Source organism: Mastigoproctus giganteus, chromosome 4, assembly GCF_048544385.1.
Source record: "Mastigoproctus giganteus isolate SK-2022 chromosome 4, ASM4854438v1, whole genome shotgun sequence".
Classification (NCBI taxonomy): Eukaryota; Metazoa; Arthropoda; class Arachnida; order Uropygi; family Thelyphonidae; genus Mastigoproctus; species Mastigoproctus giganteus.
The window spans coordinates 197,226,646-197,248,507 of NC_143578.1; the positions used below are offsets into that span (position 1 = coordinate 197,226,646).

Here is a 21,862-nt window from a genome sequence, read left to right on the forward strand (position 1 = left end):
AGTAAGTGGGCAGTATACATTATAGGGGAAACAAGAGAGGAGAGTAATTAAATAAATAAATAAAGGTTATTTCACAGTAGGAAAGTAAAATGAAATGTGTGGAAAGGGGAAGACACTCCACTTTGGAACATTAATTTGGACAAAGTAAAATTTCGAGCAGAAAGCTTTTGAATACTTTTGTAGAATTAGCAAAGAAAGAAAGAAAGAATGAAGTAAAAAAAAAAAAAAAGAATGAATATGGTTCAAGGTTTAAGCCAAAACCTTATGTTAGATGTTAGACGAACTAATCAGACTAGCAGCACAGGAGAAAAATGGATATAAATTATAAGGCAACTGAGAGGTATATGGTGGATATAAGATAATCTGTAATCAAGTCACAAAGGAGGCTAAGCAAGCAAAGGCAGATTACGAGAAATCTTTGACAATGGATGCAAAGAAAAACAGTAAAGACTTCTTTACTTATATAAATTCTACAAGGAAGAGAATAAATTAAATTGGTTCACCTGATATTCATGTTCAACAGTTGATGATTCTGCTCAGGTAGCTGACAACTGAATGAGTATTCTACATCTACATTCACAAAGAGTAAAAAAATATGTGGAGGTCCTGAAGTCTCGAAACTTTATTAGACAGTTGGACAGACAACTTGAGTAGTCGAGACCCTGACATATAATCTGACGAATAATCTGACAATTGCTAATAATCTATTGTAATTTTTGCTTGTAGAGGATCTGCAATCTCATTATGAATTTAAAATAAATTTTGTGTATTTTTTTGAAAAGGGTTGGGTTTTTTTTTTTTTTTTTTTTTTATGTAAACCCCAAACAAGAGAGGTATTAGAACCTATAGTACTCAGTACCGTACTTGGGTTGGAGGTTGAGAAGACGAAAGAAGATATTTGTTAACATTGGACTTGAACTTCTGTAGACTGTAATTTTCAGGAAATACGTATGAAGGAAGGTTGTTCCAGAAAATGGCAGTTGAATGAATAAACAAGGAAGATGAAAAGTTGGTGCTGTGAGTTAGAAGTTGAACAGTAAATGGATGTTGGCTGGGGGCGGCACGTGTTCGGACTGTTTTGAAAGAGAGAGCGGGAATTATAGAAGCCAATTCAGAAGAACAGTGCCCATGGAAGTATCTGTAGAAGAGGCATGCAGCAGAAACAGTATGTCTATGAGACAGCAAGTGGAGAGACTCTGTTAGAGATGAATCATTAATTAACCGAACTGCCCTCTTCTCAATGGAATCAAGAAGCCTGAGAGAGGTTTTGGGGATGCCACCCCAGATGTAGGAACAATATTCCATGGCAGGGTGGATTTGCAATTTATACAGAGTGAGCAACTATTTGAAAGAAAAGTAACGCCGAGAGCGAAAGAGAAAACCAAGTTTTTTAGATGCAGAGGAAGCAATATATTTGTAATGTGCTTGTGCCAAGAGAGATTAGAAGTCAGGGTAATCCTCAAAAGAGATATATCATTTTGCCTAGAAATCGGAGTGTCACTAAAGATAAGCATAGGAGCAGAAGAATCCTTTTTGCGAGATATAAGACAAGACAGTTTTAGAAGGGTTTAAATCAACTAAGTTGTCTTTGCCCCACTGGAGAATTACCTGAAGATCGGCATTTAAGGAATTCGAAGCAGATTTTTTAGAAATTGAAGCTGATTGAGCGGGACAAGGTTTCTCAAAATGGAAAGTGGAATGCAATGTGCTATCATCGGAAAAACTATGGATAGGATTTCCAGTCAATGGAAGAAGGTCATTGATATACAAGAGGAAAAGAGTGGGGGAAAGAACTGAACCTTGGGGGACACCGGCATTAGTGGAGAAGTTAGAAGACAGAGAGCCATCTACCATCACCCTCAGCGAGCGATCAGAGAGAAAACAGGATAACAAATTACTAAAAACAGTTGGCAAACCATAAGATGGAAGCTTGTTTAGAAGACTTTTATGCCAAACACGATCGAAAGCCTTTGAGATGTCAAGAGCAACTACTTGTGTTTCACCGAACCTTTCCATTGAATTAGTCCATAAATGGGTAACATAAGCCAGAATATCACTAGTGGATCAACACTGACGGAATTCATACTGGCAATCGTTTATCAGACGGAAGGTTTCTAGGTAGTTTAAGAGTTGGCGGTTAATTGATTTCTCCATTACTTTAGAAAGAGTAGAAGTAATTGCAATGGGACGATAACTGGATGGGAAGGATTTGTCACCCTTTTTAGGAACTGGCTGGATATAAGCAAATTTCTAAGCAGAAGGAAAAACACCTTTGGAATAAGAAAGTAAAAAAAAGGTGGCAAAGAACAGGAGTAAGTTCAGGAGCACAGGTTTTGAGAACAAGTGGAGAAATACCATCAGGACCTGGAGCTTTCTTAGCATCAAGATTCGTCAAAATCCTTCCAACATCCTTTTGATGGAAGACCACAGATGGCATTGAATGGAGTGTGTTGGGAATGGTGGGAGGTATTTTACCAAGATCATTAATACATGAGTTGGAAGAAAAATGGGATGCTAGCAGGTCAGCTTTATCTTTGGCTGAAGTTACAACAAAACCATCTGGTTTTGACAGAGGTTGGAACAGAGATGCGCAAAAGTTGTGGCCAATAGTTTTGGCATGGAGACCGGAATTAAATATTGAAAATTTCAATTTGACCAGTACTACTCCCAGCTTTAAAGTTGCATAAATTAACTTTTTCTGAAAAACAATAACTCCAGGGGCTCACATCTGGTGAGTATGGGCTTGGTACACCTATGGTCCTGAACTGGATATCATCATTCTCTTTCTTGGTGATTAACTTTCTACTTCTCTCTCTCTCTCTCTCTCTCTCTCTCTCAGGGTAACTTGGGAATTTTTTTTTGGCTGGTGTAGCATAAGCCTCAGGCTTCCTTGCACCATATGGCTACTAATAATAATGATAATAATAAAAACTGACTGTATAAAAATAAATTTATCTGATTTCACTTACATTTGCAATTTTGACAGTAATTTCACTTTCTTCATCCAAAATTAAAGTACTAATTTCAATCTTTTCACTGCCAAGCTTCTCATCAAATGTATAGTTGGCATCCATTAATATTATCTCTGTCATTGAAAGCAATAGCAAAAATTAACAAATTGTACATTCTCATATGAAAAACAATTCATTTGATAACCAGATCATAAGAGAATATTTATTCATAATAACTGTAAATTAATAACATTAATTTCGACTATGTAATTAAAATTAAATCCTTATCTTTTAGGATTTTTAGAGTTTAATCACTTTAGACAGCCATTGCAGAACACAAATACATAAAAATACTTGTGTTCATACATACATAGTTCTATATGTATTTATAGAAATACATATATCTTTTATATAGAGTTTTCCATATGTATATATTTTTGCTCTTGTACAATGGCAACAGAAAGCACACAATCACAGTTGCTGAATAAGCATTGAAAAGGCCTTCATCCCGCTGTGGATTGGCAATGGCTGATTATGATGACATCTTTTATTTATGTTTTATTTTAAAATATAAATAATACAATAGACTTTCAGAATAACAGCACCTTCGAGGATTCAAGGTGCTGTTATTTTTATTTTTCTGTCATTTAGAAAGTTTTATTTCTAATATATTTAATGCAGAAATAATAAGGCTAATTAAGAAATAGAGATTAAGAATGCAATTTTATTAACCTACACATAAAAAACAAACATGTTGACGATCCATCATTATATTCTACCATTAATACACTCCTGCTTACACCATGTTCTATTTTCTTTATTCTATCAAGTTTGTCACTAAGCTGCTTAAAATGTGTGGTACTACACTGACAGTGGTAGAGAATGAAAGGGACTTGGGGGTGGTTGTGCAGGCAGATATGAAGTTCTCTGAGCAGTGCAGACGGGCTGGAATTTTTATACAGGAATTTTTCCAGCAGGGATAAGGAGGTGATTATTCCCTTGTATAAGGCAATGGTCAGGCCACACCTAGAGTACTGTATACAGGTCTGGAGGCCTCATTTCAAGAAGGATGTAGAGCTGCTGGAATGAGTACAGAGAAGGGCAACAAGATTAGTGAATGGAACAAAGGGGTGCTCTTACAAAGAAAGGCTTAAGTTTTGCAAATTACAGTGTCTGGAGACTAGGCACCAGTGAGGTGATCTGATAGAGGTGTATAAAGCCTTGAATGGTTTGAGAATGCTCAATGCTGATGGGATTCTTCCTCTAGCTCAGAATAATCACCTGAGAAGGCATAAATTCAAATTGAGGAAAGACAGATGTAGGATAGATGTGCGGAAATTTGCCTTTAGCCAGCGGGTGGTTGGTTGGTGGAACAGACTTCCATCACTTGTCGTGGAGGTTGATAGCTTAAATAGGTTTAAGGCTCAGCTGGACAGGTATTTTGAACGAACAGAGGGGTGAAGTGGAAGTGGGGTTTTTTTTTTTTTTTTTTTTTTTTTGGCTGATGCTGCATAAGCTTGCTTTCTTGCATCAAATGCCTCTACTAATGCTAATGTCTGGCAATTATGTTATAAAAACCAATTATGTTATGTTATAAATTGTTCTTTTCTTCTCTGTATGAGGTTTATTAACTTTAGGAGCCATAGTGAGGGGTTTTTAATTTAAAATAAATAGAAAACAGTGGTATAATCTGCGATATCAGTACAGAATTCACTTTCAAATTGGCGAACGTAAATAAATACAATAATCACGTGACTTGTCATTTTCTTTTTTCAGCACTGCAAAATATCTGTACTATATGTAAACATCCAACCTCGATGTGCCGTTAGCTCGAATGTTCTATTATTAGGGGCACCGTTATTTCGACAATCTACTGTAATATGCACACTCGTAAGAGGTTCACCATTCCTCTTATGATAGATGAGAAAATTAAATCAGGGGACTCATCCGGCACCCAGGAGTCCATCAAAAAATAAAATATTGTTGCCTATGCCCCCCCCCATGAATCTAGGTTCAGGGACAAATCGCAATATGAAAAGGACACTTGTTCCATAAAAGGTCGTAATTCTGGGCAATTCAACTGATGTAGAAACAGTGAATAAACTGCATAACACGGACAAGTGAAACAGGACTAAGATATATCTGCTAGGGGCAAAAGTTAAGATATTGTAGAACAACAGATTTCTTTTGAAATAATGAAATGGGGGTGTAATTTCTGCATTTTTCAATGCTAAGTTCAAAAAATCACATCAGATTTCTTCTGGTTCTATAATATTCAATTAGTTCTTTTTTTACCAAAGGCACCTTTATCCAGCTTGGTACATGATACAAACTATGCCTGTTTTCAACAAAAGAAACATGTCATAAAAAATTTAAATACTGTAAAAGAACAGCTAGTATAATATACATTTCATGCATATTAACCATTGGTAGTATAGAAGATATTACACAGAACAAGACAAAACATTAAACATTACACAAACTGCAGTAATGAACATGTGCACTGCATTATCCCCAGGGGCTCACATCTGGTGAGTAAGGGCTTGGCACACCCAGGGTCCTGAGCTGGATATCATCATTCTTCTCTTTCTTGGTGATTTCCTTCTTTTGTCTCTCTCTCTCTCTCTCTCTCTCTCTCTCTCTCTCTCTCTCTCTCTCTCTCAGGGTAACTCGGGAATTTTTTTTTTTTGGCTGGTGCAGCATAAGCCTCAGGCTTCCTTGCACCATATAGCTAATAATAATAATAATAATTTCACTAAATTTTTGTAATTCTCTACACACATTCTGTTATGCATATATGAATATACTGTTAACTCACAAAAGAAAGTAATTGCTGCTTATATATAAAAAAAAAAAAAAAAAATCACAATAAATTCGGGATACCCTATATATGTTATACCTGTTGTGCTAATTATAAAACAATGCCACTTGCAATCCTATGATTTGAAGAGTACCAAGTGATCGGGTCCATGAGTTCCTCTCTCATACTGGCAATATGCCACAGTGATGAATTTCCTGTACTCAGCTTCTAGGAGTGTGTAGATGAATAATTACAATGTTGTACTAAGGAAATGCAGCTGATGTCAGAGTCCAGTTTGGAATTCTGTAATGCAGATGAAGATAAGCTGCATTTAATTGAATTAAGGTAACCCAATCCTACTGTAGCAGTCGCAGAGAGTGGACATGTTTCAAGTTGGCTCCAGAGGAATAAATGATGGGGGATTAAGACAAGGTGTACAGTAGACAAATTTTTGTTTTCCCTAATTTGTTTAAATACCTTGTAAATTTTATTTCAGTAATTTTGTGGAATTAATGAAATAAAATTTAATTCTATTTAATTCCTAGTAAATTTAATTCTTACCTTTTCTAAAGCTAAATTTTTAACTTCAGTAGTATATAAAGTTCTAGTAACAGTGTAACTCTTATAATATTTTGTTAATTTAAATTCTGTAATATTTTGTAAGTTCAAATGTTATCAAAATGATGGTTGATACAAGTTCCACTTTCAATACTTCATCTAAGGATATCACAACTCAGACAAAATCATCACAAGTATTTTTTTTTTCTGATATGAGTCATGAGTTAATTGCGTGTATAGCCAGTGGAATGTATTCTAAGGTTGGTCTAGTACACAAACTAAGCTCAACTGACAATTCTTTTTTTATTTACAATGTAAGGGGTGTACCAATCTCAAATTAAAACTTGGTGTGTTATTGGATAAATCTGAGTTGAAGAAACAAGTGCATGCCCTAGAGACAAATAAAGTGAATTGGAGATGATGAAGAATAGTTTTCACTGGGCATTACTCTTCTTAGACTAATGTTTTCAGTGCTAGGCCATAATTCCTTTCTCTACTTATTAATGATAATGATATATTAGGCTTAATGTCTAGGTTTGCAGATGATATGAAGCTTGGCAGGGTGGTTAATAAAAATAATCAGGATATGTTATTGCAACAAGATCTAAAAAAAATGACAGAGAAGTGGAAATTCAACCTCTACATCATCTGAAGATTTTGACATCACGCCCTTCACCCCTTTGATGTCAATCATACTGTACACCTCAAGAATCAGAAGGCATCATGAAGTTCTCGGTACAGGAATACAGAAACCATCAGAAGGAAGTGATCATGCAATTGCTAGTTGGAAGATGAAGAAAGATGTTAAAGTTGTTAAGCAAAGGTTTTAATTTCAAGAAAGGGGACTATGACAGTTTAAGAAGCTACATGGCATCCATCAACTGGGCAGATTGCAAAGGGAAGATGAATATGAGTACATTAGAATTATGGAATACCTTTAAGGTAATAGTTAGCAAAGCCATGAATACATATATGTATTTCAGTAAGAAAATACAGCTAAAGGAGGATACTGGGGTGGATAAATATACAGCCGGCCAGTCTAATAGAGCAAAAAAGGATGGTATGGATGAAAAATACTGACACCTACAACAGCTACAAGTTGATCAGTAATAGTACTACAGAAAACAGTGTTAGTGCAGCAAAGGCTGATTATAAGAAAGCAATGGCTAAGGGAGCAAAGAGCAAGGTAGGATTTTTCATATATGAATACAAAAAAGAAAACAAATCAGATCAGATGCTTGTGTGATGGGAATGAGAAAGTCTTAGATAATCCAATTGATGTTGATGAATTGAATAGGTACTGTGTATTGATCTTTACCAACAAAAGACCCTTTTTGGTGAAGAAAGGCTGTGTAAGTGATGTTGAGATACATGAAATAAAAAAAATTTGAAATTACAAATGATTGCTTATTAGAAAAACTTCGCAGAAATTCAAGTAAGACCAGATATATTCATGGAATATATCCGGTAATTTTGAAAGAGGCTGTCAGACAGTGCACTGAACCATTGAGATTAATCATGAGAGTATACCTCGACTTGGGAGAAATTCTTTTGGACTGGTGAAGTGTATCACCAATACATGAAGCAAAAGCAGCTCTAAGAGCAAAATGGAAACATTCAATCTGATTTCAGTGTTACAAAAGGTGTTATCCAGGAACATTTAAATAAAAAAGACATTCTGAAGTACATATAACATGGTTTTGTTTGGGGAAAATCATGTTTAACTAACCTGCTTAACAATTTTGGGAGTCATTCATGAGCTGAATGCAGGAAATAATTTTGATATCGTTTATTATTTGATATAGTACTAGCCATAAAATACAAGGAAGCTACAGGCTTTTGCTGCACCACACAAAAATAAAACAAAACAAAAAAAAATACAAATTATGCACTTCCCTCCTCATGTAGGTAACTATGCAGTTGACCCTTGAATTTCTTCAAACTGTCAGCCTCAACTACCTATGGAGGCAAACTCTTCAAGTAACTCAACTTGCTGGCTAAAAGAAAACTTCCTAAAAACCAGCTTAAAACTCTTCCCCTGTAATTTGAATTTATGACTCCCCTAGTTTTGGAATTCTTTATAAAAGTGAAAATTCCACCTTCATTCATTTTACTAATCCCCCTCAGAGTCTCAGTCAGGTCACCTCAAAGATGACTGTTTGCCAACCTCTATAGCCCACATAATCAGAGTATTTCCAATTATGTGAGCTATAGTGTACAGTTGCCATTTCACTGACCTCGCCTTGAGAGTTGCCAGCTTTTTTTCAGATGAGGTCTCCATACTTGGATACAATCAATTGCCTTATGCAGTGGGATTATGTCCTCCCTCTCTACAGGATAATATTCAATAAATTATCAATAGGATACAAGGAACTTTCCTGGCTGCCTGTTTACATTGCTCAGTAAACTTCGTATCTGCCGATATAGTAACTCCCAGATCCCTTTCTTCCTCTACTGTTTTTAATTGAACCCAACCAATTATATAACTTATTCTGGGGTTGCTATTCCCCAAATGCATTTTGCTGCATTAAAACACAGATGTCATATTTCTGACCATTCTTGAAGTCTGTTCAAGTAATCCTGAAGGAGCACTGCTTGGCACCCATCATAAATGACTCTCCCAACCTCTACATCATCTGAAGATTTTGACATCACGCCCTTCATCCCTTTCATGTCAATTATGAAAATCAGAAACAACAGTGGTCCAAAAACTGATCCTTGAGGGACTCTACTTTGGACATTACACCAATCTGAAGAATACCCACTAATTACAATCTCTGCCTTCTTCCCTGTAGCCACCCTGCAATCCATCTTAGAATCCTTGCAGTAATCTGAACCTGTTCCAGCGTATACAGTAACCTCTTATGAGGAACTGCATCAAATGTCCTACTAAAATCCAAATAAATTATGTCGAAATTGTTCTATACATACATGAGTAACTGTGTCAAAATAGCTTACAAGGTTAGTTAAACATGATTTTCCCCTAACAAACCCATTTTGTGTGTCCCTCAAAATGCCATGTTTTTCTAAATATCCCTGGATTGCACTCTAAATCATTGCCTCTAAGACTTTCCCTATCACTGAAGTCAACCTAACCGGTTTGTAGTAACCAGCTTCATTCTTAAAACTACCTTTATGCATTGGCAATACACTGGCTCTTCTCCAATCCAAAGGAATTTCACATGAGTTCAATAAAGATCTCATAATTCCACATAATATCACATCGTAATATCCAATCAAATTGGTCAGACAAGATTTCCCCTAAAACCAATGCTGTGTCTGAACTGTAACTGCAGTCTTGTCTAGATGAGCCTACATTTCTTCTTTAACCAGTGACTCCATTATTTTACCTGGAACAGAAGTTAAACTAACACGGCTGTAATTACTCATGTCACCCTTCTATCCCCCTTTATGAATTGGGGACACATTTGCACATCTCCAGTCTGTGGGGACCTTCCCTGAATCCAGAGATGCTCTCATAATTATCACTAAGGGTTCACTTACTTTCTTTGCTGCTTCCTTTAATATAGCTGGATAGATCCCATCCACCCCAGGTGCCTTTCTTATGTGTAACTTCAACAATTTCTCTTCTCCCTTATTACTATCATTCAGCTCTGCTCCCTGTTACAGTTGGATAAACTTCTGCCTCACTTCCGTAAAGAATTCATCATGCATGGATGTAGATACAAAATACCATATTTCCCCATGTATAAGACGCACCCTTTTCCAAAAAATTTGGGGTCTTAAAACTGGGTGTGTCTTATACAGTGGTTGTAGATTTTTTTACTTGCATTTCCCGCTTGTTAGCATTAGTAGAGGCATTTGATGCAAGAAAGCAAGCTCATGCAGCATCAGCCAAAAAAAAAAAAAAAAAAAAAACCCCACTTCCACTTCACCCCTCTGTTCGTTCAAAATACCTGTCCAGCTGAGCCTTAAACTTATTTAGGCTATCAACTTCCACGACAAGGGATGGAAGTCTGTTCCACCAACCAACCACCCGCTGGCTAAAGGCAAATTTCCGCACGTCTATCCTACATCTGTCTTTCCTCAATTTGAATTTATGCCCTCTCAGGTGATTATTCTGAGCTAGAGGAAGATATCCCATCAGCATTGAGCATGCTCAAACCATTCAAGGCTTTATACACCTCTATCAGATCACCTCGCTGGTGCCTAGTCTCCAGAGACTGTAATTTGCAAAACTTAAGCCTTTCTTTGTAAGAGCACCCCTTTGTTCCATTCACTAATCTTGTTGCCCTTCTCTGTACTCGTTCCAGCAGCTCTACATCCTTCTTGAAATGAGGCCTCCAGACCTGTATACAGTACTCTAGGTGTGGCCTGACCATTGCCTTATACAAGGGAATAATCACCTCCTTATCCCTGCTGGAAAAATTCCTGTATATCATTGACAATACTCCATGAGCTACTCTTGCAGCCTTTTTGCACTGCTCAGAAAACTTCATATCTGACTGCAAAATTACCCACCGGGTCCTTTTCATTCTCAACTACCCTGAGTGCAGTACCTCACAGTTGATACATTACTCTGGGGATACTGCTATCCATATGCAGTACTTTACATTTGTCAATGTTAAACTTCAGTTGACACCTCTCAGCCCGTCTGCTGAACTTTTCTCAATCCTGTTTATTTCTTCATTTTCTTACCTCAATTAAAGTTCTCAATGACGAGATTGAAATGATGTTCAAGTTTTTTAGTGTAATTGTTTAGATTTCAAATATTTATTAAATTCTTATACTAATTATATAGTGAAGTGTTCTAATAATAATTATCCTACTTATTTTGTGAAAGAGATGGGGAATTTAAACAAAAGCCTTTTAAGATTTCAGTTAAATTCTGTACTAATTTTATTAGCAATTTTATTTTGCTGTATTCCTAATGATTCACACTTTATTCACAGATACTTTACACACACACACTCACACACACACACACACACTATATAATACTTCACAGAATCTTACCAAGTTCATTTTTCTTATCAGGATCAAGAACAAAATAAAAGGTTTCTTCCCATTTTGGATTAATGTTATTATCTACATTCTTTGTCCGTTTCTTTCCATTTGGTGTACCTGGAATTCTAAGAATCACATATGGATCTGGAGTATCAACTGTAAAATGACAAATAAAAAACCTGTAAATCATTTAAAAATTAAAACAAAGGATTTAATTCTATATTATCAAATTAATGAAATGTTACACCACAATTTCAATTTTACATATATAGCATGCCGACTTGTGCTGTCCTTCCCACCCAAAATGCAAAAATTCAGAATATTCCTCATTGTAGTGACTCACAAAAAATTTAATTATTTTATCTCATGTGCACAGCATCTCCCTTACAAAAACATTATGTATCAGACAGTAATAATAATAATTCAAAACTGGTTCACAACTTCCCTATGCTAGTATAAACTGTTTAGAACCCAATTTAAATAAAGCTGTCCTATATCATCTGATATATATTTTTTTTTCCTGATCAAATACAAAGTTGCTGTACAGATGCTGCTTACAAAAACACTAAAATAACTCGAGTGATATATATATATTTTTTTTATGTAAACTCCAAACACGAGAGGTATTAGAACCTATAGTACTCAGTACCATGCTTGGGTTGGAGGTTAAAAAGACAAAAGAAGATATTTGTTGACATTGGACTTGAACTTCTGTAGACTGTAATTTTCAGGAAATAAGTATGAAGGAAGGTTGTTCCAGAAAACGGCAGTTGAATGAATAAACAAGGAAGATGAAAAGTTGGTTCTGTGAGTTTGAAGTTGGACAGTAAATAGACGTTGGCTAGTGGCTGCACGTGTTCGAACTGATTTGAAAGAGAGAGCGGGAATTATAGAAGCCAATTCAGAAGAACAGTGCCCATGGAAGTATCTGTAGAAGAGGCATGCAGCAGAAACAGTATGTTTATGAGACAGCAAGTGGAGAGACTCTGTTAGAGATGAATCATAAATTAACCTAACTGCCCTCTTCTCAATGGAATCAAGAAGCCTGAGAGAGGTTTTGGGGAACCACCCCAGATGTGGGAACAATATTCCATGGTAGGGCAGATTTGCGATTTATACAGAGTGAACAGCTGTTTGGAAGAAAAGTAACGCCGAGAGCAAAAGAGAAAACCAAGTTTTTTAGATGCAGAGGAAGTAATATTTGTAATGTGCTTATGCCAAGAGAGATTAGAAGTCAGGATAATCCCCAAAAGAGATATAACATTTTGCCTAGAAATCGGAGTGTCATCAAAGATAAGCATAGGAGCAGAAGAATCCTTTTTGCAAGATATAAGACAAGACTGAGTTTTTGAAGGATTGAAATCAACTAAGTTGTCTTAGTCCCACTGGAAAATTACCTGAAGATCGGCATTTAAGAACTGGTAGCAGATTTTCGAGAAGTTGAAGCTGATTGAGTAGGGCAAGGTTTCTCAAAATGGAAAGTGGAGTGGAATGGAATGTGTGCTATCATGGGCAAAACTATGGATAGGATTTCCAGTCAATGGAAGAAGGTCATTAATATACAAGAGGAAAAGAGTGGGGGAAAGAACTGAACCTTGGGGGACACAGGCATTAGTGGAGAAGTTAGAAGATAGAGAGCCATCTACCATCACCCTCGGTGAGCGATCAGAGAGAAAACTGGATAACCAATTACAAAAAACAGTTGGCAAACCATAAGATGGAAGCTTGTTTAGAAGACCTTTATGCCAAACATGATCGAAAGCCTTTGAGATGTCAAGAGCAACTACTTGTTTCACTGAACCTTTCCATTGAATTAGCCCATAAATGGGTAACAAGCCAGAATATCACCAGTGGATCAATACTGACGGAATCCATACTGGCAATCGTTGATCACGCAGAAGGTTTCTAGGTAGTTTAAGAGTTGGAGGTTAATTGATTTCTCCATTACTTTAGAAAGAGTAGAAGTAATTGCAATGGGACGATAATTGGATGGGAGGGATTTGTCACCCTTTTTAGGAACTGGCTGGATATAAGCAAATTTCCAAGCAGAAGGAAAAACACCTTTGGAATAAGAAAGTGAAAAAAGGTGGCAAAGAATAGGTGTAAGTTCAGTGGCACAGGTTTTGAGAACAAGTGGAGAAATACCATCAGGACCTGGAGCTTATTTAGCATGAAGATTCGTCAAAATCCTTCTCACATCCTTTTGCCGAAAGACAACAGGAGGCATTGAATGGAGCGTGTTGGGAATGGTGGGAAGGTGTTTTACCAAGATCATTAATACATGAGTTGGAAGAAAAATGGGATTCTAGCAGGTCAGCTTTATGCTGACCTGCTAGAATCCCATGGTGAAGCGACAACGGAACCATCAGGTTTGGACAGAGGTGAGAGCAGAGATGGGCAAAAGTTGCGGCCAATAGCTTTGGCAAGAGACCAGATTGGTCGGCTACCATTAGGGCAAGAAGCAACTTTTTACCCTTAGCCTGTTCAAACTCTAGTTTGGGCTGATTAGTAACTGCTTTCCAATTGTTGCGAGCTTTGGTGTAGGCAGAAAATGAAACTGAAGAATTAGAAACAAGCCAATTACAATATGCAACATTTTTCTCTTGAACAGCCTTAGCACATTTATTGGAAAACCAAGGTTTAGATAAAGGACGAGATTTTAAAGTGGAGTGTGGGATAAAGGATTCCATTCCTGCAAGAATAATTTCACTGACACGATCTGAGCAAACACTGACATCAGAAGTTTTGAAACAGTAATCCGACCAAGGAAAAGAAATCTCGCAGGTCATCCCATTTTGCATTCTTGTAATGCCAAACAACACAAGGTTGGGAATAGCCATGAGATAAAGGCTCCATGGGAGAAGAGACAATCACCAAGTTGGGATCTGAAGTGCTTAAAGGACCTCTCACTTTGACCATGTACTTAGAAGGGTTGTTTGTGAGAAAAAGATCAAGCGTGTTGGCTGTATGATTAAGACTGTCCGGTATTCTTGTAGGTAGATGAACAATCTGTGCAAGGTCATTAGTAATTGCAAAAGCCTTAGCATCTCGACCAGCTGGGTCGGTGTGACTAGAAAAACGGAAGCCAGCTGGAGTTGTGAACATTAAAATCATCAAGGAAAATTACCTCACTTTTAGGAAAGTTGGACTGGAGAAAGTCAAGTTGCAAAGAGAGGAAGTTAAAGAGCTCCAAGTGATTAGTGGAGTTGGGAGAATGGTAGAGACAACAGATAAATTTCACACAATGAGGTAGAGAGATTTTAAGCCAGAGAAAATCAAAGAGAGGAGATTCCAAATTGCCAAGTCTCTGACAGGGAATATCAGAACGGACATATGCACAAGTACCACCTTTGAGGCAAATCATACAGCGAATAATTTGAGCTTCTGAGATCTGCGATGAGCAGTAGTTGAATCAACCGATAACTGAGATTCGATCAGAAAAAGTACATGGGGTTTGGCAGACTACAAGTGGAAATGGACATCATTGAGATTAGAATTGAGACCACGTATATTTGTGAAATGAATTAGGAAGTGTTTGCCTCTGTTTAGAAGGTTCAAGAAATGTGTATTAGGATTATTAATGGGAAAATGAAGCATAAAAGTGAAATTTAAACGGCATCATCACATAAACAAACAAACAAAATCCTTTGGCCTATTTCATTAGCCTACTCCTAACAATTTCTCCAGTCATTCTTTAAATTTATTCGAACTACCCATGTTCATAACACTAGGCAGAAATTCATTCTAACAGTCACTCTCCAGCTGAAGGCAAATTTCCATATATTTATTTTGTAACCAACCATCCTTCATCCTTTTTCAACTTAATTTCATGTCCTCTAGTCCCAATGCTATAATTTACAGAATGGTCAGTTTTAGTATTAGTAGTGGCAAATAAGAAATAATAAAAACTGTAAGAAAGCAATCAAACAAACAAAAAAAGTTTCCCACATCATTAGTCCATCTCCCAAATAATTTGTTAAGCTCTTCTGTGAATTTATTCAAACTATCCACTTCCACAACAACAAAAAATGGAAATTTTTCCAACAATCAACTACCCACTGACTGAGCCACCCTCCACAAATTTTTCCTGCAGCCATCCTTCTTCAATTTGAATTTATTCTCCCACCTATTTGTAGTTGAATAAAGAGGAAGAATACCATCAACAGTGAGCTCACTCAATACATTCAGAGCCTTAACCACCTTAATGAGATCTCCTCACAGGTGCCTAGTCCAGACACTGCAATTGCAGAACTGAAGCCTTTTCTAGTAAGGACACCATTTGATTGCCATTACCTATCTCATTGCCCTACTTTGCACCCATTTTGGCAGATCTACATACTTCATACAATGAGACCTCCAGGCCTGAAGGCAGTACTCAAGGTATAGACTAACCATTTCCTTCTACTATGGGATAATCACCTCTTTATCCCTGCTAGCAAATTTTCTGTATATCATTGACAAAATCCCATGAGCTGTCTTGGAAGCTTGTCTGCTGCTCAGAAAACTTTATATCTGACTGCACAAATTACCCAAGGGTCTTTTGATTTTCAACTACCCTGAGTGTAATACCACCAGCTGATATGTGAATTCTGGATTACTGTTACACGCATTGGCATTAGTAGAGGCATTTGATGCAAGAAAGTAAGCTTATGCAGCATCAGCCAAAAAAAAAAAATAAATAAATAAAAAATAACCACTTCCACTTCACCCCTCTGTTCGTTTAAAATACCTGTCCAGCTGAGCCTTAAACTTATTTAGGCTATCAACTTCCACGACAAGGGATGGAAGTCTGTTCCACCAACCAACCACCCGCTGGCTAAAGGCAAATTTCCTCATGTCTATCCTACATCTCTTTCATCAATTTGAATTTATGCCCTCTCAGGTGATTATTCTGAGCAAGAGGAAGAATCCCATCAGCATTGAGCATGCTCAAACCACTCAAGGCTTTATACACCTCTATCAGATCACTTCGCTGGTGCCTAGTCCACAGACACTGTAATTTGCAAAACTTAAGATTTCTTCGTAAGAGCACCCCTTTGTTCAATTCACCAATCTTGTTGCCCTTCTCTTTACTTGTTCCAGCATCTCTATATCCTTCTTGGAATGAGGCCTCCAGACCTGTATACAGTACTCTAGGTGTGGCCTGACCATTGCCTTATACAAGGGAATAATCATCTCCTTATCCCTGCTAGAAAAATTCCTATATATCATCGACAATACACCATTGACCTACTCTTGCAGCCTGTCTGCACTGCTCAGTAAACTTCATATCTGCCTGAACAACCACCCCCAGGTCCCTTTCATTCTCTACCACTGTCAGTGTAGTACCACAGAGTTGATACGTTGCTCTGGGGTTGCTGTTTCCTATATGTAGTACTTTACATTTGTCAATGTTAAACTTCATTTGCCACCTCGCAGCCAATCTGCTCAACCTTTCCAGATCCTGTTGCAGTAGCATAGTGTCAGTAGTGTCCTTGACAACTCTGCCAACCTTCGTATCGTCTGCAAACTTGGACATTAAGCTTGATATACCATCATCAATATCATTTATAAATACAGAAAACAATAATGGACCAAACACTGAACCCTGAGGGTCTCCACTAATAACATTAGTCCACGATGAGCAGTGCCCATTGATTACCACTCTCTGTCTTCTCCCCCTCAACCACCCCTTTATCCATAGCAGCAATTTGCCTCCAATGCCACACTGCTCCAATTTGTGCAGCAGTCTTCCATGTGCAACAATATCAAAAGCCTTTCTAAGATCCAAGTATATAATATCAAAGTTATTCCTTGCATCCAGTTCTTTTGTGACGGCATCATAGTATCCAATCAAATTGGTCAGGCAAGACTTCCCTTAACAAAACCATGCTGTGTCTGAGCTATAACTGAAGTCTTGTCTAGATGATCCTGCAGTGCTTCTTTAACCAGTGCCTCCATTAATTTTCCGGGAACAGAAGTTAAACTAACAGGTCTATAATTACTTGTGTCAGCCTTTGATCCTCCTTTGTGAATTAGGGTCACATTTGCACATCTCCAGTCTATGGGTACCTCCCCTGAGTCCAAGGAAGGTCTCATAATTATGGCTAAGGGTTTGCTTACTTCCTTTGCTGCCTCCTTTAATATAACTGGACAGATCCCATCCACCCCGGGTGCCTTTCTTGTGTTTACCTTCAACAATTTCTCCTCCACTTTACTGTCAGTTATTACAAGATTATCTAGCTTACTGCCAGAGTTGAATACACCTCTGGCATTCCCCTCGCTGAATAACTCCTCATGTGTGAATGTCGATGCAAAATATTCATTTAGTTTGTTAGCTACCTGAGCAGGATCATCGACAGTTGAACCGTCGATATCAAGTGGGCCAATCTGATTTATCCCCTTTCTTCTAGAGTTTACATAAGTAAAGAACTCTTTGCTGTTTTTCTTTGCATCCATTGCCAAAGATTTCTCGTAATCTGCCTTTGCTTGCCTAACCTTCTTTGTAAATTGGTTTCAGATCAACTTGTATCTATCATAGGCTTCTGTGTCATGTGTTAATTTGTAAGTATCCCATGCATTTTTCTTCTCTGCCATGTGTCTCATTAGTTCATCTGACATCCATTTAGGCCTAAACTTTAACAATATTTCTTAGTTGGTATGTAAAGCCTAGTAGCTTCCAAGATAAGTTTTTTGAATGCTTCCCATTTTGAATTTGCTGTTGGTAACATCATCAGTTGGTCCCACTGTATAGAATTTAAATACTGTCTCAGTCCATCGTAGTCCCCTTTACGAAAGCAATAACCCTTCCCTTTACCCCTAATGGTAGTTACCTCTGAGTAAATCCCACTTCAGTACACTGTGATCACTGCCACCTTAGTGGTTCATTTACCTGCAGATTCTTAATGCATGAAGAATCACTACTGATAATCAAATCAAGAGTATTACTCCTTCTAGTTGCCTCCCGAACATGCTGATGTAGAAAACAATCATCCAATAAATCCACAAAAGCCTTGCTAGTGTGTGAGTGACCAGCCCCCAAATTCCAGTCAATATCTGGGAAATTAAAATCCCCCATTATAAGACTCTCTGATTTACTGGCCCACTCTATTTCCCTGTACAGTTTCTTATTATACTCATCAGAGTCATTATGCCTATAGCACACTCCTACTCTCAATTTTGATCTCCCAATGCTTATGTCACACCAAACTGACTTGACACTGCACTGTCCAGCAATGTTGACTGGCTTCACTTCCTTGGATTTTATGTATTTCTTAACTAATAGCATAACCCCACCTCCCTTCCTATCCTGTCTATCCTTTCTGTAGACATTGTACTCCCCAAATTCCAGTTCTGCATTCCTTATATCTGTGTGACACCACATCTCTGAAATCCCCACAATATCTGCCTTTGATGTTTTGAGCAATACCACAAATTCATCAAATTTATTTACTAAACTCCTAGCATTGGTGTACACGCAAGTATACATGCACCTGTTCTTTTTCTTAGCTACCCTAACACAACCCATGTGTTTATTTATACCCCAGTGATTCCCAGCAGTCTCTGAAATATCCTGCATCTTATTTTCCAGGCTGCGGCTCATTCCAATAGAAGCAGTGCAAGAATCACTTTCTCCTCTGCCAGTGGCTACTGTTAATCTATTAGTCCTTGTATCCCCCCAATCTAGCAGTTTTCCAACCCACCTAACACTGCCTCGATAGCATCAGCAAACATTCTTCCACCCTTTCTATTTAAGTGTATCCCATGCCTGTAAAAGCAGTCTCTCCTGTTAACAAGTACAGACCAGGCTGAAAAAAATTCTACCCCTCAAGCCTTGCACAATCTTTCCAGGGCCGAATTGATCGACAGGGCTCTCATCATATACTCCTTCGTATCGTGTCTGGGCAGAATTGCAGACACTTTCAAATTCAACCCTAATTCACAGCTTTTTTTCAACAGTGACCTGTACTTGTTAAGTAATTCCACTGGTCTCCTACTCTTAATATCATTAGTGCCAACGTGTACAACTATATCACCTTTTGTGCCCTTAAAAGATGATATCCGCTCTACAACGTCATCAACCTTTGTCCCTGGCAGACATACCCTGGTCCTGTTCCACCTATCCTTTTTACAAAGCATGTTTCCTGTTTCCCTGACAATAGAGTCACCAACAACTACTAGTTCCTTTGGGACCAGCACATTCTGCCTTGGGGGCTGCCGCTGTGTTGCGGGATGACCACGTGCATGCTCTGCAGCACCTTGCATTTGTCAATGTTAAACTTCAACTGTCATTTCTCAGCCAATCTGCCAAATTTTTCTAGATCTTGTTGCAGTAGATTATATTGATTACCCAGCATTCCTTGAAATCCCCAGCACCTTGCTTTCCAGGCTGCTGCTCATTCCAATAGAAGCAGTGCGAGAATCACTTTCAACTCTGCTTGTGGCTTCTGTTAATCTATTAGTCTGTGAATCCCCCCCCCAACAATGCCTCGATAACATGAGAAAATATTCTTGCGCCCTTTCTATTTAAGCGTACTCCATCACTGTAGAAACAATCTCTCCTGTTAACAAGCATAGACCACGCTGAGAAAAATTCTATCCCATGAGCTTTGCTCTCTCTCCAGGGCTAAAGTGACTGACAACTCTCTCATCATATACTCCCTTCTATTGCATCTGGTCAGAATTGCAGACACTTTCAAATTTAACCCTAACTCGTGACTTCTTTTCAATGTTGACCTGTAAAGTAAGTTTGCAGATATATTCTTAATGTCACTAATACCAATGTGTACAACAATATCACCCTTTTGTGCCCTTAAAAGATGATATCTGCTCTACAACATCATCAACTTTTGACCCTGGTCCTATTCCACCTATCATTTTTGCACAATATATTTCCCATCTTCCTGACAACAGAGTCACTGACAATAACTAGCACCTGTGAGACCAGCGCATTCTGCCCTGAAGGTTGCTGCTGTGTTGCCTGATGTACAAGAGTGAGCTATGGCATTGAGTTGGGCAGCTGAGAGTTTGATGGGCCCCCATTTTAATTCCTTTGAGGGCATCTACCGTACTCTTCAAACTCTCAAAGATGCCCATCAGAATGCCGAGTTGGTGCCTAATTTTTACTCATTGAGAAGTTAAACATGATAGTTTACACTGAGTGGACAAAAATCATTTGATACCTATCTAGTAATGGGTAGGCCCACCTTTCACCTGGATAAGGGTAGTCACACAGCGAGGCATTGAGTCCACTAGTTCACGAAAGCGTTCCACGGGTATTTCCATCCATGCTTGCTATACCACTGTCCATAATTCCGTTGCATTCTTGGGTGGAGAATCCAAAGCTCAAACAGACCTTTCCACAGCATCCCAAAGATGCTCCACACGGTTCATGTTCGGTGAATGGGGAGGCCATTCCATGGTGGTAATACCTGCGGAATGCTCTTCAAACCATGTTCAAGTCACCACGGCTGTGTGGGGAGGCACATTGTCCTGCCAGGAGAGTCCATTGTCCTGTGGGAGCACAACGACAACAAAGGGATGCAGATGGTCTGCAAGAATGGGCAGAGATGAATCTAGACGTACCAGAGGTCCCAACATGTGCCAGATGAACACACCCTAGACTGTCCACCTGCCTGAACAGTTCCTTTTTGACATGACTTCTTGGCATGTTCCTTGTTGGCATAGCTTCGTGCAGTTTCTGTCAGATACACTCTGTCAGCTCGAAACAACTTGAAAAGGGACTCATTGGACCAGGAGACCAGTCTCCAATCATCTAAGTTCTTGTGCCAATGTTCTTTCAGTCAGTTGAGGCACAGAATACTGAGTAGTGGTGTTAGCAATGGAACTCTGGTGGGTCAGCAGCTCCCATAACCTATGCCTGATGGTCTTTGTGGAGACATTTCTGGCACTTTCCTCATTGAAGTCGGCAGTGATTTGTGCCACTGTTGCTCTCCAGTTGGCTGAAACAATGCAACAGATGTCAATGCCCACATTCATCCACCACCCTTCTCCGCTCATAGAGCTGCCTACGATGAGATGTCATTCCAGAAATGCCGTATTCCTGATACACTCTTGATACCCTTGAATGGAGATTGTACAATTTCTGTACCACCTACGCAATAGAGTTACCCATGCATCGGGCACCCGCCATCATTCCTCTTTCAAAGTCGGTTAACTCACGATGTTTATCCATACTGACATTGAATTACCACTACATGAATGCAGTGATTCAGTGTACCTATATACCTGTCAAGCGATGGGTCCGTCCACTAGCGAGTGGGGTAATAGCGGCGCATTACCCAAGAACGCCATGAATTCTGTCCTGTAGAATGTGTGGTGTCAGTTAGTTCGAAGCAAAGGTATAATTAGAATTGTAGAAGTAATCTACAGACCAGAAGATTAAATACCGTGGCAAGAGCCTCTACAAGAAGAATGGATGAGGCAGTGTGAAGGTCATCCTGTTGGCAATTTCAGTTTGCTCCAAATTGATTGGAGCAAATCAGAGGAAAACTCAACATAGGAAACAAAATTTTTAAATCAGCTAGATGATTGTTATTTGTATCAGCATGTCAGAGAAAGTACTAGAAGTAATAAGATTCTACAA

General features: G+C 38.4%; 1 protein-coding gene across 4 annotated transcripts in view; it reads right to left on the minus strand.

Moving 5' to 3' along the window:
* The window catches only part of LOC150087310 (cytosolic phospholipase A2-like), a 228,467-nt gene that overhangs the window by 110,191 nt on the left and 96,414 nt on the right, over positions 1–21,862 (minus strand). For all 4 annotated transcript variants that reach the window (XR_016546878.1, XM_090371978.1, XM_090371975.1 and 1 more), the window contains 2 exons: positions 11,287–11,433; positions 2,970–3,085 (listed from right to left, as the gene is read on the minus strand). Coding sequence is in view for 3 of the 4 variants with exons in the window: in XM_090371978.1 (XP_090228104.1) it covers positions 2,970–3,085; positions 11,287–11,433 (263 nt within the window). In the remaining variant the exon portion in view is untranslated. The remainder of the gene's footprint in view (positions 1–2,969; positions 3,086–11,286; positions 11,434–21,862) is intronic.